Source organism: Dromiciops gliroides, chromosome 1 (genome assembly GCF_019393635.1).
Source record: "Dromiciops gliroides isolate mDroGli1 chromosome 1, mDroGli1.pri, whole genome shotgun sequence".
Classification (NCBI taxonomy): Eukaryota; Metazoa; Chordata; class Mammalia; order Microbiotheria; family Microbiotheriidae; genus Dromiciops; species Dromiciops gliroides.
Window position 1 is genome coordinate 271,489,494 of NC_057861.1, and position 16,384 is coordinate 271,505,877.

General features: G+C 37.4%; 1 protein-coding gene across 1 annotated transcript in view; it reads right to left on the reverse strand.

Moving 5' to 3' along the window:
• LOC122734357 (aspartyl/asparaginyl beta-hydroxylase-like) overlaps window positions 1–16,384 on the reverse strand; it is a 182,034-nt gene that overhangs the window by 23,805 nt on the left and 141,845 nt on the right. The window contains exon 18 of the mRNA XM_043975119.1: window positions 9,131–9,268. Coding sequence (XP_043831054.1) covers window positions 9,131–9,268 — 138 coding nt within the window. The remainder of the gene's footprint in view (window positions 1–9,130; window positions 9,269–16,384) is intronic.

Below are 16,384 nucleotides of genomic sequence, written 5' to 3' on the forward strand. Positions count from 1 at the left end.
TAGAAGGATCCTTGGATACTATTAATACAATCCATTCATTTTAGAAAGAGGAAATAAGGCTTGGGGAAATTATACGGCTTACATAAGGTCACATAGACAGTAAGTGCCAAAGGTGAGATTTGAATTCATGTCCTCTCACTCCAGATTCAGTGCTCATTTCACTGTGTCATGTGCCCTACCGTAGACAGCTAGTAAGTAATCAGTGATATAGGAATAGAGTTAAGGAGAAATGGGGCCCGTATATATAGGCTTGGGAGCCATATGTATAGAAGTAATTGTTTAACCCATAGAATCTGTTGAGATCACCAACAAAGAATACAGATTGAGAATTAAGCACCTACTATGTGTCAGGCAATATATGCGGGATGGGGAATACAAAAATAAAGGATGAAACAAGCTCTGCTTATAAAGACCTTACTTACATTGTACATATTTCTTTCCTTCCCAATCATTTATATACTTATCTCAGTATGTATTATATCCTCCCAGTGTCATGCAAACTTTTTGAGGATAAAGATTTTTGAGCAACAATGAGAATTAAATGAGCATGTTAAAAATGTGGCCAATAGAATCTGAGATACTACTTTCAAATGTAGAAATATCGGGGGTGGCTAGGTGGACACTTACTAGCTGTGTGACCTTAGGCAAGTCACTTAACCCTCATTGCACTGCAAAAAAAAAAATAGTAGAAATAGCTAGTCTTAGGTGGTTTGCTTCTACAAATTAACAAGTGAATCCCATGGACTAATTGTGATTTATACAGAAAAGGAATTGGTCTTGTCTGTATACTCAGTTGCTATTCATTTCATCTAAAACTTGTACTATGGAAAATTAGAAGTGAGAAAGCAGTGGGTCTCATCATTCCCATTCAGGACTTTATACTTATTTATCTGTATATGTATGTATCTTGTATTTTATTTCCATCCTTCCCCCTCTGCGCCATAATTATGGCCCTTGTACACTTAAACAGCAAGCGTTATGGGATTTCTGGTTATGAATAGAACATTCTATAAAACACAGGTCTGGGGACAGCTAGATGGCATAGTGGATAAAGCACCAGCCCTGGATTCAGGAGGACCTGAGTTCAAATCTGACCTCAGACACTTGACACTTACTAGCTGTGTGACCCTGAGCAAGTCACTTAACCCTCATTGCCCCACAAAACAAAAAAAAAACCACAGGTCTACAAACAGTATTTTAAATGTGATCCCTTGTATAACTTCAACACATTGCATACTTCACAGACAATCACTTGTACCAAGAAATATGACCAAAGAGTTACATATAGTTTTCAGGTTCTTATAAGAGTAGCTAAATAGAAGGTTTTCAACAAGTGTATGTTTGGGGGCAGAATATATATTATTTTGAAACATGATGATTTTTTGTGTTAAAGTACTTAGGAGGGGGGCAGCTAGGTGGCATAGTGGATAGAGCACTGGCCCTGGAGTCAAGGAGGACCTGAGTTCAAATCTGCCCTCAGACACTTAACACTTACTAGCTGTGTGACCCTGGGCAAGTCACTTAACCTCAATTGCCTCACCAAAAAAAAGGTACGTAGGAGGGTGACCAAGCTAAGAGAAAAAAAATGGAAATTTTAATGATAATAAAGATGAAGCAAATTTACTTAATAAAAAATTCTTTCAGAAACTTGCAAATTTTGTGGATAGTAAGCTGAGTTCTCTAAATAAATCAAGGCAAGGTCCTCAAATTAAAACTCTGAAACAGAAAGATAGTACATGAATGAACTTATGAAAGAGACATGGACAACACATTTTTAAAAAGGAGTATTTTTCTATGTTTCATGATTTTTAAAAATGCCTGCTCTGAAAATGAAATAAAAAAGAAATGCCTGCTTATTGATCACTTGGCCAATCTACAGAAGCAATTCTCACTTTGTTTTAAAGATCTAGAGATTTCTAAACATAAATGGATAAGGAACCCATCTGCCAGGGACAAATGATTCATTTGGCCTTCCTCCACCTAATAGTGTCCTCTTATTAAGTATATTGAAATACACACTTGAATCTGGAAAGTCTTTTTATGTTTGGGCTATGGTTAAATAAAGAGTTCACTGGTTTATCAAACAAAGAGGTATACATGATACATTATAACATCTTATTTGTGTGAAATGGGATTTTCTGCTGCAGCTGCTATTAAAACAAAATTTCAATCTTGATTTATGTGTGAGAAAGAATTACATGTAATAAAACCATCAGTGATACCATAGTTTGAGAAAGTTTGCACCAAAAAGTCTATTCATTTTACTGATGAAATTAATATAGTTATTTTTAAGTTATAAATATGAAAACTGTAAAAAGGTTATCAATAAATACACATTGGTATATTCTATTATCTTACTACATATTTAAGATTTGTTTATGCACTGTTAAACAACAGTAATAAATTCTTAATTTTATGTGAATAAAATAAGAGCTAAGAAAATTCTCTGAGCAGGTTATTTGATGAAAAGTCTGAGGGGATGACAATTTTAAATAAAGTGTTGGAGGCATTACCAAATAAAGTTTGGAAATTACTGATCTAAGTCTGGAACTCTATAGCCTATTCCTTGAACTGAAGTCATATTAAAATCTGTATAAAAATCACCTAACTTTTTCAGCCTGCTGTTTTAGCTTGCTTAGATATTTTAGGATACTGATTGTTAGGCTTGAAAATCAGGAAGACTTGTGTTCTTTTTTTTTTCTTACTTTATTTTATATTTATACACACACACACACACACACACACACACACACACACACACATACAGATTTAAGACTTGTGTTCTAATCCTGTCCCAAACACTTACTATCTGGGTGACCCTGGGAAAGTCACTTACCCTCAGACTGAACCTCAAACTCTTTCCTCATTTGTAAAATGGAAATAATTGGAGCATATACTTCTCAGAGCTATTGTTCAAGGGCTTTGTCAATCTTAACTTAGTACAGAAATATAAGCTCTTATTATTGCTGTAATCTATTAGCTACCCTTTCAGAGCTTTACAATTGATTTGATAAGAATGCTATTTATGCCATCATCCAAGTCACAGAGATAAAGAAGTCAAACAGAAGAGGAGCAAGGTTTAACCTACATCACTCCTTCAGGAATCTTCACTAATATTGATCTAATAGTTAACACTCTTTGGATCCATTTGGCCAACCTATTTTGAACATACATAATTGTATCACTTCTATGTTGTCCATTAGGAAGATAGGACACGTTGTCCAATGCCTGGCTAAAATCAATATATACTATCTTTATAATAGGTCACCTATCAGCTAATACCTAATGGACAAAAAAAGAAAATGAGGATTTGGGTGCCACCTCCCTGCTGAAAAAGACATTGTGAGAACCAGGGCAACACCCCCCTGAAGAGAAATCATGTGACTAGTGTCCAAAAGTTACATCTATTCATAGAACTGCCTGTAAGTCTTGTCAATCAATGCTACCAGCCAATTAGCTTCGAGCTGTGTGTAGGGACCGTGCCTGGGCCAGCCTGCAGGGAGCTTCTGCTGGAGAGAACAGGGGATCCTTTTTTCAGTCAGAGGTTGCAGTAGAAGCAGCAGGTGCAGGGAGCTAGGCTCTTTCCTTCTGAACTCCACATGTTCTCTTTACTAACCCCTAATATACTTTAATAAATACTTCATGCCCAAAGATTGGCACTCTACGCTTCTAATTTAAGGTGACCACTCATTAGATTTTAATCATAGCAATTAGATTTGTTTTTCAGGACAATGGGGGTCAAATGACTTGCCCAGGGTCACACAGCTAGTAAGTGTCAAGTGTCTGAGTATGTATTTGAACTCAGGTACTCCTGAATCCAGGGCCGGTGCTTTATGCACTGCGCCACAGATTTTTGGTGTGACTAGTTCTTCTCATGCTGTCCCACAGTCACCAGAACTCCCCCTTTCACAAAGCATTCCATCAACTATCCATTAATGATCCAAATTATAATTTTGCTGAGGATTCCTGACAGGAGAGGGAAGAGTCAATTATGACTTTACAGTTTTTAATCTAGGTAAAGGGGAGAATATTGATGACTCTGATACAAGTTTTCAGCTATCAGCAGAAAACAAGAGAAGTGCCGATTTCTCCTTCTGGCCCAGTAAATTGGGAACTAGCACTATAGACAGTGGCAAAGGAGGTGGTATCAACATCTTAGGCAAAAGTCAGATTTCAGTTAATGCTAAAATATAGAAAAGATCTAGAATAAATGGAAACTTGTTGACAATATGTGATAAGTTCCAAAGGGCACAATGGAAAGGACAAGAGGGAACTGTGGAACAACTGGTCCATGAAGGAGGTCATTTTTTTTTTTTGTGGGGCAATGGGGGTTAAGTGACTTGCCCAGGGTCACACAGCTAGTAAGTGTCAAGTGTCTGAGGCTGGCTTTGAACTCAGGTACTCCTGAATCCAGGGCCAGTGCTTTAACCACTGTGCCATCTAGCTGCCCCCGAAGGAGGTCATTCTTGAGGATGGAGCTACCAATGGCCATTTACAGAATCTATTAAAATAGAGTTATCATACTTTTTCTATAGAAAATTTTTAAAGTGTTTTGGGATTATGTTCAGAGATGCAAAATGTGATATTTATGTACTCCAGGGAGCATTGTAATTCAATGTAGGTATTCATTGCTCTTATTCTTAGAACAGTATACAGATGCTTGTTACCTGTATACCAAGCATAAGAACAATAAATTAGTTCATCACTAGATCACAAATGACAACTCACTTATGAGTAAACATTCCTTTGCTTTCATCCTTATTAAGGATCCTTTCTCCAGTATATCAGAGTTCAAACCTTGAATTAGAGAAGCTGGATTTAGAGATTATATGAATCATAAGAAACTCTACTTAATCTATTCTTGATTCTGTGAGCATTTATTTTACATGAAGCTGCTTATCTTATATCATAATTAATTTCTACCATAAAATCTGACTTTGTTCTTGTAATACAGTTCATTTTAAGAACCAAAAAAATATCAGTCAGATAACTGGCTGCTTGGGAAATAAGTTCAAAACTACAAATGCACTGCTGAATGGGGTGGGATAGCAGTACCTTCTTTTTTCTAAGTGAAAGTACTCATATGCAATTAATTTCTCAATTAATAAAAGCCATGTTCTGGAAGAAAAATGTCAGTGCAAGTGCTATTTTAATCAATCATTTCTACTCACTATGTAACAGTTGGCAAAGTAATCCTGGGATCCATTCCAAAAGCAATAAAACTTCAATATGAGAAAAGAACAAAATTATCTGTGATGCTGTTTGCTTGCATCAGAGCACATGCCTTGAGAAATCCAAATAAAGCTTCAAGAGCTTTTTTCTCCCCATAATTTTTTACATAATGATTATAAAAAGTCAGGATAAGCATATACAAAAGGAGAATTTTTAGCCAGCTTTCTGTTTCTACTGGCTAATGCAGTGGTTTTGGTGTTACTCTAATGGTTTCTGAAGTGAGCATTTTACAGCGAAATTAGCAGCAGTGCTGTGTGGATAAACGAGCAATCTTTTTAAATAGAGAAAAACAGAACTCTTAGGGTATGGGGGCTTTTCTCTGGCTGGAAGAGAGATTCTTTCATTGCAAAAACCTTAATCCATTTTAGTTTCAATTTCTATGCTAAATATCCCCAAGGCATTTGGGGCTTTGATGAATCCCATACAGTTTTAATGAGAATGAAGCTAAGAGAGATAACTCTTTTGGAAATTTTCCTCCAAATTACTGTGTCCAGTTGCACTACTGGTCAACCTTATGCAAAGAGCTACTAAAATGAGCAGAAGTTATGATTATTTAGTAAGGAAAAAAGTCATAAGATGGAGTTGGGTTCATAGGATCACCGATGCCTAACTTGAAGGGGTCTCTACTATAATCTGTCACTAAACAGATGAAGAAACTGAGTCCCGGGAAGCTTAGAAGGCTTGCCCAAGATCATACATTAAAGGTAAGGTTTGGACTCATGTCCTCTGATGCCCGAGTCAGTGTTCTTTGCCCTGATTCACACACTTAACTTATTCCTGTGCCCTAAAGAACATTGCTCTCTTTTTGTCTCCTCAGAAAACACATCCCTGGGACTGACTAGCAGTCATTCAAGTGCCAACATCCAGATAATTGTTATAAATGGTTTGCCTTAGTTTGGCATCTTAATGCAACACTGTTTGTCAAATAAGTGGTTAATGAACATCGGGGTTTCTTCTGACAGCAAATTGTGTGCTATTATGGTGGTTCTGGGATAGTGGTCAATTTTAAAAGTCCATATGGCTTATATGTATATTGTGTATACTTATATAATTATATATATATATAAAATACTATATATAAAATATATACATGTATAATATATGTGTGTATGCACACATGTGCTAGATAGACATAGTTTTAAAAGTCACCAATTTAAAAAATACTACCTTTACATATATAGCTGGTTAGCAAATTACAGAGCACTGAATTTCTTCTTCTTCGTCTTCTTCTTCTTCTTCTTCTTCTTCTTCTTCTTTTTTTGGTGGGGCAATGAGGGTTAAGTGACTTGCCCAGGGTCACATAGGTAGTAAGTATAAAGTGTCTGAGGTCAGATTTGAACTCAGGTCCTCCTGAATCCAGGGCTGGTGCTTTATCCATTGTGTCACCTAGCTACCCCAAGCACTGAATGACAAAAAAAATTAAATGTGTGGTAACTCATGAATTTTTACTCTTTCCTCTTTCCCCCCTTTTTAATACAAGGCTTAGACCAGGCAGGGGCTCAAATAAACTGAGTTTGAGTGTCATTTTGGAAAGCCCAGGGGAGATGGGATTTGGAAATGGACACTTGATTGGCAAGGCTGAGGAGAAGGATTTCTTTGCCCTAACCAGTAAAGCTCCCATAATCAAGTAAGCTTAGCAGGAAATGTCAGTTTTAAGTGACTAACATTAGTGATTTGCTGTTTGTTTGGTTTTTTTAAGTTTAATCTGTTCATAAAAGAATCCCTTAAATAGTGAGCTTCAATGGAAGAGAATAATGTGCCATTTCTAGTTAAGAAGGAGAGGTCATTTTGGCTATTTCTCTGGCTAACTTCCCCTTGCTGTTCAGTCATTTTTCATTCATGTCTGACCCTTCATGACTCCTTTGGGGTTTCCTTGGCAAAGATACTGCAGGGGTTTGCCATTTCCCTCTCCAGCTCATTTTACAGATGAAGAACTGAGGCAAACAGGGTTAAGTGACCTACCCAGAGTCTAACAGCTATTCTGAGGTCACATTTGAACTCAGGAAGATGAGTCTTCCTTACTCTGGGCTTTGACCTCCTACACTGTGCCATCTACTGGCCACTTCCCCTGCTTAGTATTAAAGCATAGGGCCTACCACTATGTGTCATAGTTTACCTAGCCTAGTATTTGGATATAAACATCCCTGGATATGTTGTCTATAATGATATGTGTAGTTTTGGGGTTGGTTTTTTTTTGGGGGGGGGAGGGGCAGGGCAATGAGGGTTAAGTGACTTGCCCAAGGTCACACAAGTGTCTGAGGCCAGATTTGAACTCAGGTTCTCCTGATTCCAGGGCCAGTTCTTTATCCTATTCGCCACCTAGCTGCCCCCTGATATGTGTAGTATTAACAGATTAGGGATTTACTTACTCTCTCACAGTCCTATGAAGGAGAAACCTGAGATGAAGTTAAAGTTGGGGAGATATGAGAGGAAGTAGTCTTTTTTTTTTTTGAGGCAATTGGGTTTAAGTTACTTGCCCAGGGTCACAGAGCTGGTAAGTATCCGAAGTAAGATATGAACTCCTCTTAGGTCCTCCTAATTCCAGGGACAGTGATCTATCTACTGTGCCACCCTGCTGCCCCAGGAAAAAATAATCTTGAATGATGTGGAAACTGTGGAATTTAAGTTTAATCTGATAGAAAGTAGTAAGTACATGGATAGAAAACATTTTATTTTAATGGATCAATGATTAATTATAGCAAATTAAAATCTTATTTTTATAATAATGCATCAAGGGGCAGCTAGGTGGCGCAGTGGATAGAGCACCAGCCCTGGATTCAGGAGGACCTAAGTTCAAATCTGGCCTCAGACACTTAACACTTACTAGCTATGTGACCCTGGGCAAGTCACTTAACCCCAATTGCCTCACCAAAAAAATAAAAATAAAATAATGCGTCAAGATAGAATAGGGAATATTTGTTTTACATACAGAGAATAAAGAGTTTATATTCATATGTGTGTGTTATTATCCTATATGAAAGTTCTGTGAAACTTACCAACAGGCAAATAAAAGTGACTAATGGAAAAGATAATCACTGAGAGCACAGCAACAAGCCTCCGAGGACTAAAGCATTACCAGGTACATGGCCCATAAGCAAAGCCCATACATGGAACCCTCACTTCTTCAAAGAATCCCTTTCTTCCTTCAATACTCAGCTCAAGCACCACTTTCTATATGAAGCCTTTCCTAACCAGTCAACTGCTGGTGCCCTCCCTCGCAAACTTGCTTGCATTTAACTATTCGATGTTTACCTTTATTCTGAACATACTCATATATGTTCTTGTTGCTTCCCCCATTAGAATGCAAGCTCCTTCTGAGTAGAGACTGTTTCATTCATTGTTTCTATGCCCAGTCCCTGACAGAGGGACTGGCAAGATTCGGCACTTAGTTTAGGAAAATGGGTCTTATTAGAGATATTCCCCTGGGACTGCTTCCCTTCCTGCTCCATGATGCCAAGGGCATGTCTGAAAAGATGTGCTCTCCCCAATTAATGGTAAATATGGATTCTTCAGGAATGCTGTAGGTCCACATGTGTTTTTTTTTTTGTTTTGTTTTGTTTTTGTGAGGCAATCAGGGTTAAGTGACTTGCCCAGGGTCACACAGTTAGTAAGTGTCAAGTGTCTGAGGCCAGATTTGAATTCAGGTCCTCCTGAATCCAGGGATGGTACTCTATCCACTGAGTCACCTAGCTGCCCTCACATGTGTTGTTGTTTTTTTAAATAAGGAAACAGTGACAGTGTGATATGTTTTACAGTGAAGGCATGTTTAAAGCTGAATTCTGTATCTGTTGGTGATTTGTTCTAATTGCATTGCCTCTTTCAGTCTCATGTTACAAAGCTGGTAGCATCCCATTCTTGAGATCACAGATAATGTGAGGTTAAGCACACTGATACTCACCTTCACTAACTCAGTATAACCAGTTTCTTTTGCAGTCCACCAAGGCTGGGCTTTCAGTCCATTTACATTGTAAAGTGAACGCTGCCAAACAGATGCAAAATGACCTCTCTTGTGTCCAAGTTCATACCATTTGTATGCCTGAAAAATTAGAAAAATAAAAACCTAAGATATGTTTTCAAATATTTAATTAAATGCTATAAAAAAAAAGTAAACATGAATAACAAAATGGTGGAGTAGACACTGGTCTAGGACACCCAGAATCCAAAAGAAAGTTAAAAAAACCCAAATCTTAGACATTCACTTGCCCCCAGCTTATTCAGTCCCTTACCCCTCACCTCCCATCCCACCATCACCAAAACTTCACTAGCAGACACAAGGACAGGGTATAGACTTACATCAAAACCCACCCCATACTCTGGTCCCCATTCATTCTTCCTTTTGCTGTGGAGACCCCTGGCTTCAGGATGTGGACTTTGCTTGGGTCTTAACAGCCAGTTAAGCCACAACTTTTCAAGAACAGAAGCCTTCTAGGGACTGCAACATGAAAACACCAAGGCTGTAAAGCTTTGACTTGCCAGAGCTGGGTCAGAGAACTGAGAAACACAAGGAGTGGGGCAGGGGACTAGGGCAGAACACTCTGTATTTGACAGACTGTGTAAATTCCTCAAAAGTCTGAAAGAAGATCACAGAATACAGCTGGACCTAGTTCTAACCACCCAAAAATTAGGCTAAGGGACCATGAATTGTCCAATGTAGGAGAAGGCTGAAATACTTTGTGATCTAGCCCCTAAGGAAACTACAATCAGAAGGGAAATAAGTAGCCAAAAAGACTGAAAGTCCTAAAGATTTCAAAAAGAAAATAACTCAAAGACCATGAATATAAATGGATAAATCAACAGTAAAAACAGAAAGAAATATGGCCTCCAAAATTAGAAAACTAGTTTAGGCATCTATGAACAAACACAACAAAATAAAGGAAACACTTGATGAGACAGACGACACTGCAATTAGAGGAGAACATGGGTTAAAAGAGAAATGGGAATTAAAAGAACAGAATTTATGTCCTGCACATAAAAAATAATGAACAGAATAGAAAAACTTGAATTTCCAATGGCAAGCCTCACCAAAGAAACAAAAGAGAGAGCAATAAATTGGGAATACAATACACAGACACGAAGGACAACCTAGAAGAAGAGAAATAAAAAACAATAACATTAAAAGAAAAAAATAGTCACTATGAAAAGCATACTGAAGTTGAACATGGGATGCCCAACCCAAAGACAATCTAAGTATTATAGGTTTCCCAGAAGAACATGAAAGGTTTTAAAACAAAAAACCTTAATACCATATTGAAGAAAATAATAGGAGAGAACTGTCCAGAACTTCTAAACATAGATAAAGAAATTATAATTGAAAGAATTCACAGACTGCCTCCAGGAAAATACCCAGTTGCAAACTCCAAGACACCTGTGTGGCTAAATCGAACAATTTGATTGAGAAAAAAGTTCTGCAAGCCATTAGGAGAAAGACTTTCAAACATAAAAGAAAAGAATTCTACTAAAGTAAAAATATTCTCACCCACAAGAAAAGAAAGGAGGGAATGATAAGTTCTGAAGAACAAGAAAGCTCAGGATGTAGCCCAGGGTAACCAATCCTGCAAATATGATACTAACTACACAGGGCATAAGATGGATGTTGAATAAAAAAGAAGAGTTTGAAACATTATTAGAACAAAAATCATAACTGAAGAGATTATTTGCCTCTCAAACACTCCAAAATGAAATGCAGGAGTGAATAAATGCAGCAGGCAAGAAGAGTGATGGAAACAGAGTGACAACAGAGAGTCCAGTAAGAGACTTCTTTCTAAATGTTCTAAAGAAGACAGGAGTGAAGGTGGAAAATTGGTAGAGGTCACAACAGTAAAAAGTCAGATACAGGGCATTACAGACAGAACCTGGCAACACCTTGATTGAAGGTGACCGCTTCTTTTGTGAAACTACATTACATGGAAGGGTATGTAAAGGGCAGGGAGCAGGGGGATAGAGAAGAGTGAGTGATGTGCCATGGTCAAACCTAGAAATGAGGGGAAGGTGACCTCTGCGGTCTCAGAAAGATCAGTGTCTACAGCAGAGTGGATTGTGGGTTGGGGGAGGGGAGATTGAAGAGGTGGGAAAAGGAAAGAGGCCTCACTTTGGAAGCAAGGGACAGTTCTGATGATGAATGCTCCTAGGGCGAAGAGAGATGGTCAGTGAAGGGAAGGGTAGGATTAAGCCTGAACAATTTGGAACTAAAAATTTCTGTTTGTCCTGGGAGGTAGGAAATGAACCACCTGGAGACAACTGGCACTTGGAAGAATGGGAGAACACTGACACGGAGGAAATTTCCAGGCAAATGTAGAAAAAGAAAAGTCAACAAGAGAGGCTAAAGATCAGTGGCAGGCTACATAATCAGGGATAATCTCAGTGGGGAAGGGCACTACCAAGGGGTAATGTCCTCTATCACATACATTAATTGACACTGTTCTGGAAGTGAACCACAGTAGAAAAGAGAACTAGATGGGGCAAGTCCTACAAGGAAGTGGCAAAAAGTGCCTAGAGGGAAAACTTAGATCCCAAGATCAAGACAAAGCTATTCTAGGATGGATGCCTTGGAAGCTTTGTTTGCATGAAAAATACAGAAAAAAAAGAGAGAGACCAGTCAATTATAGGCATCAGAAATCTCGAGAATGAAGGTCTAGAGTACACAGAAAAAGAAAATGGATCAAGAAGAAAGTGGGAGAATGGTCAAAGGATATGAACAGGCAGTTTTCTGATGAAGAAACCAAAGCTATCTATTCCCATATGAAAAAATGCTCTAAATCTCTAATGATTAGAGAGATGCAAATTAAAACAACTCTGAGGTACCACCTGACACCTATCAGATTGGCTAAAATGACAAAAAAGGAAGATAATAAATGTTGGAGAGGCTGTGGGAAAATTGGAACACTAATGCATTGTTGGTGGAGCTGTGAGCTGATCCAACCATTCTGGAGAGCAATTTGGAATTATGCCCAAAGGGCGATAAAGCTGTGCATACCCTTTGACCCAGCAAAGAAGAAAGTGGGAGAAATTCTTTCTGGAAAGGGGCTCAAAAATGGAATTTAAAAACTAACAAACAGGACTGAAGGGGAGGAAAGGGGAAATAGCAAAGGAGAAGAGAGGATCACGGGCAAGGGGAAGAAAGCCAGTGGGGACAGGGACACTTTGAAAAAAAAAAAAAGATTAAAATACAGTAAGGAACATGATACTGTGTCTAGAGCAGAAGAGAGAACTTGTAACTGAAAAGCTTCTGTACAGACATCATTAATGCATCTAGGCTAAGAAAGGAAGTACCTGGAACATAGTAGATGCCATCTAAATGCTTATTTCCTTCTCTTCCCTTCCCCTTCTTCTGACATGAGGGGAACCATTTTGTGGCTTCAAGATAATTATAACATGATACAATGTGCTTTGGAGACTACTAGTCTTCTCAAAGACAGCTGTGTGGACAGTATGCTTCTCCATATGTCCCCTTTTGAATGGTGTTGTCTCCATATGCTCTCAAAGTAGCCCTTTCCATATGTTTCTTAAGTGGTACACCGTCCACAGCTTTGGCCACATCAGAAAGTGTCCCTGCTTCCTCACTTAATCCTTATCCTTCCAGTTATCACAAATTTAATTATATCATTCTTACAATATCTGTAAGAAATTTGTTGCTTCACTTGAATATATGAATTATTATCATTTATGTTGACTTTCATATTCTGATACTTTTAAATCACAATCCCACCCAACTTTGTTAAAGTGTGTGGATCAGTTAGAAAAAAAAAGAATGTATTTCTTAGAATAAAAAAAAAAACCACCTAATACGTTCATTATTTATTTTTTTAATAGTGGTTTTACCTTCAAAGGAAATATCATGTTTTGTATTCATATGCATATATGTGCTAGGAAATAAAATAGCAAAATATTTGAAATTAGGGAAATTCATTCTAGTCATTCCTGTATGTTGTCCTTGCCCACATTTTTAGTTAAGAGTAACCTTAAACGCGCAAAGATAATTACTAGGGGGAGTTTTAATAACATTTTACCTGAAAAAGGAATTTATGTCAGCCCTTCATCTTTGAAAATTAATAAAGTGTTTTCTATTCTAAGTGTATCTGTCTAATATTCGAGATTTGATTTCCTTATTCCTAGAGTTCTAACTAATAAAATGAGTAATAAGACACAACTAAATAATAACAATAATGATTATAAAATAACATTTTTTCAAAAATTTGATGGCACATTAATTTTGAATCTCCAGGGATCTATTTTTAAGGAGCATATGTTCACTATTAAAAAAGTAAGAGAAAGGCTATCTTGAAACCCAAAGTAGAAAAACAGAATTTTAAATCAGGAGCCCTAAATGAGTTTTCCTCCTGACTTTTCCCCTTGTCTTTTGAGAGACAAGTAACTAAGAAGAAAAGCTGATATTAGAGATGGTACAAAATAACTTCAAAAGATGCCTGGCATGTGTCTATTTCTGTCTGTCTTTATCTCCCTCCTTTCCTTCTCTCTTCTCTGTCTCTGTCTGTCTGTCTGTCAGTCTCTCTCTCTCTCTCTCTCTCACACACACACACACACACACACACACACACACACACACACACACACACACCCCTCTCCTTGTGTTCAGTTATCATCTCTGTATAGATGATTCCTAGATGTATATACAGAGCCCTAATTTCTCTCTCTGACATTCAGTCCTGAATCTCAACCGCAAATTTTAAAATTCAGCATGTTCAAAACATTGTTTCCTATCAAACCATCTTCCCAACTTTCCTATTTTTTCAAGCTTTCCATCTTTCCAGACACCCAAATTTTCAAACTTAGTAGCTTCTTCAACTTAACCAACACATATTCATTCAGTTGCCAAATCTTATTTCTATATCAACAACTTTCAAATCTGTCTCATTCTCTTAATTCAAGCGGCATAATCTTCCTGATCTCAGTCTTTCCCATCTCCCATCCATTATCTACACAGCTGCCAAATTAATATTCTTAAAACAGAGTCTGGCCCTATGTAAGAATCTTGAGTCTCTGTCTTATATCTAGAATAAAGTACAAACTTCTCAGTTTGGCACTTAAAACCCTCCTTAGCTAGGTAGTACAGTGGACAGAGCCCTGGCCCTGGGCCTGGAGTCAGGAAGACCTGAGTTCAAATTTGGCCTCAGACACTTAGTAGCTGTGTTACTTGACTTCTTTTTGTCCCATTTTCCTCATTTGAAAAAGGTGAATAAAAATATCATCTATCTACCACGGTTTTGGTGAAGATCAAATGAGATAATAACTATAAAGCACTTAGCACACTGTTCGGCACGTAGCAAACACTATAAAGAATGTTAGATATTATTATTATTATAATTTGGCTCACACCTATCTTTCTGGCCCAATTCTCTCTCAGATTACACTAAACTGGCTGCCTAGTTGTTCCACGGAAATAATAATAATAATTATTATTATTAATTATTATTATGTCTGTCCTCACTGCTATATCGCAGAATCCCTAATGAAGTCATTTTGTTGTTGTTTTCAGTCTTTTCCATCATGTCTGACATCATGACCCTTTGGGGGTCTTTCTTGGAAAAGATACTAGAGGGGTTTGCCATTTCCTTCTCCAGTTCATTTCACAGATGAAGAACTGAGACAAACGAGGTCAAGCGACTTATCCAGAGTCACACAGCTAGTAAGTATCTGAGGATAGATTTGAACTAAGGAAGATTAGTCTTCCTGACTTCAAACTTGGTGCTCTATCCACCATACCACCTAACTGCCTGAAGTTATTCTGGGCCCTCTGTTCTACTTCACATTTGTTAATGCCCTTCCCTCTAACATAACAACCTTGGTTTTATTTCTCTGTCTATGTTGTCTTCTTCCCCTTCTTTTCCCCTACATAAAACATAAACTATTTGAAGGCAGGGATTATTCTGGTTTTGTTTCAATGTTCCCATCTTCTTTCATAGTACATTAATGAATGTTTGTTGAATTCTTTCTAAGAGATCTTTATATGTTAATTCAGAGTACTTTTTGGTTTTTGTTTTTTTAAATAAAAGTATTTTATTATTTTCCAGTTACATGTAAAGATAGTTTTCAACATTTGTGTTTATAAGATTTCCAATTTCAAATTTTTCTCCCTCCCTCCTCTCCCTTCCCCCTTCCCCTAGAGAGCAGGTAATCTGATATAGGTTATATATATATATATATATATATATATATATATATATATATATATAAAAACATTAAACATTTCAGCATTAGTCATGTTATAAGAGAAGAATCAGCAAAAAGGAAAAACCTCAAAAAAAGAAAAACAACAACACCAAAAACAAAAGAAATAGTATGGTTCAATCAGTATCCATATTCCACAGTTCTTTTTTTTTTTTCCCTGGATTTGGAGAGCCTTTTCTATCATGAGTCCTTTGGGACTTTCTTATAATGTTGTATTGGTGAGAAGAATCTAGTCTATCACAGTTGATCAACACATAATGTATAAGGTTCTTCTGGTTCTGCTCATCTTACTCATCATCAGTTCATGCAAGTCCTTCCAGGTTTCTCTGAACTCCTCCTGCTCATTGTTTCTTACAGCACAATAGTATTCCATTACATTCATATACCGCAACTTGTTCAGCCATTCCCCAATTGATAGGCAACACCTCAATTTCCAGTTCCTTGCCACCACAAAAAGAACAGCTATAAATATTTTTGTACATGTGGGTCCTTTTCCCTTTTCCATGATCTCTTTGGGAAAAAGACCCAAAAATGGTATTGCTGGATCAAAGGGTATGCACAGCTTTATAGCCCTTTGGCCATAATTCCAAACTGCTCTCCAGAATGGTTGGATCAGTTCACAGCTCCACCAACAATGTATCAGTGTTCCAATTTTTCCACAGCTTTCCCAACATTTATTATTTTCCTTTTTTGTCATATTAACCAATCTGATAGGTGTCAGGTGGCACCTCATAGTTGTTTTAATTTGCATCTCTCTAATCAATAGTGATTTAGAGCATTTTTTTTCATATGGGAATAGATAGCTTTGATTTCTTCATCAGAAAACTGCCTGTTCATATCCTTTGACCATTTCTCAACTGGGGAATGACTTGTATTCTTATAAATTTGATTTAGTTCCCTATATATTTTAGAAATGAGGCCTTTATCAGAAGTACTGGCCATAAACAGTGTACTTTTTGTATGAAAC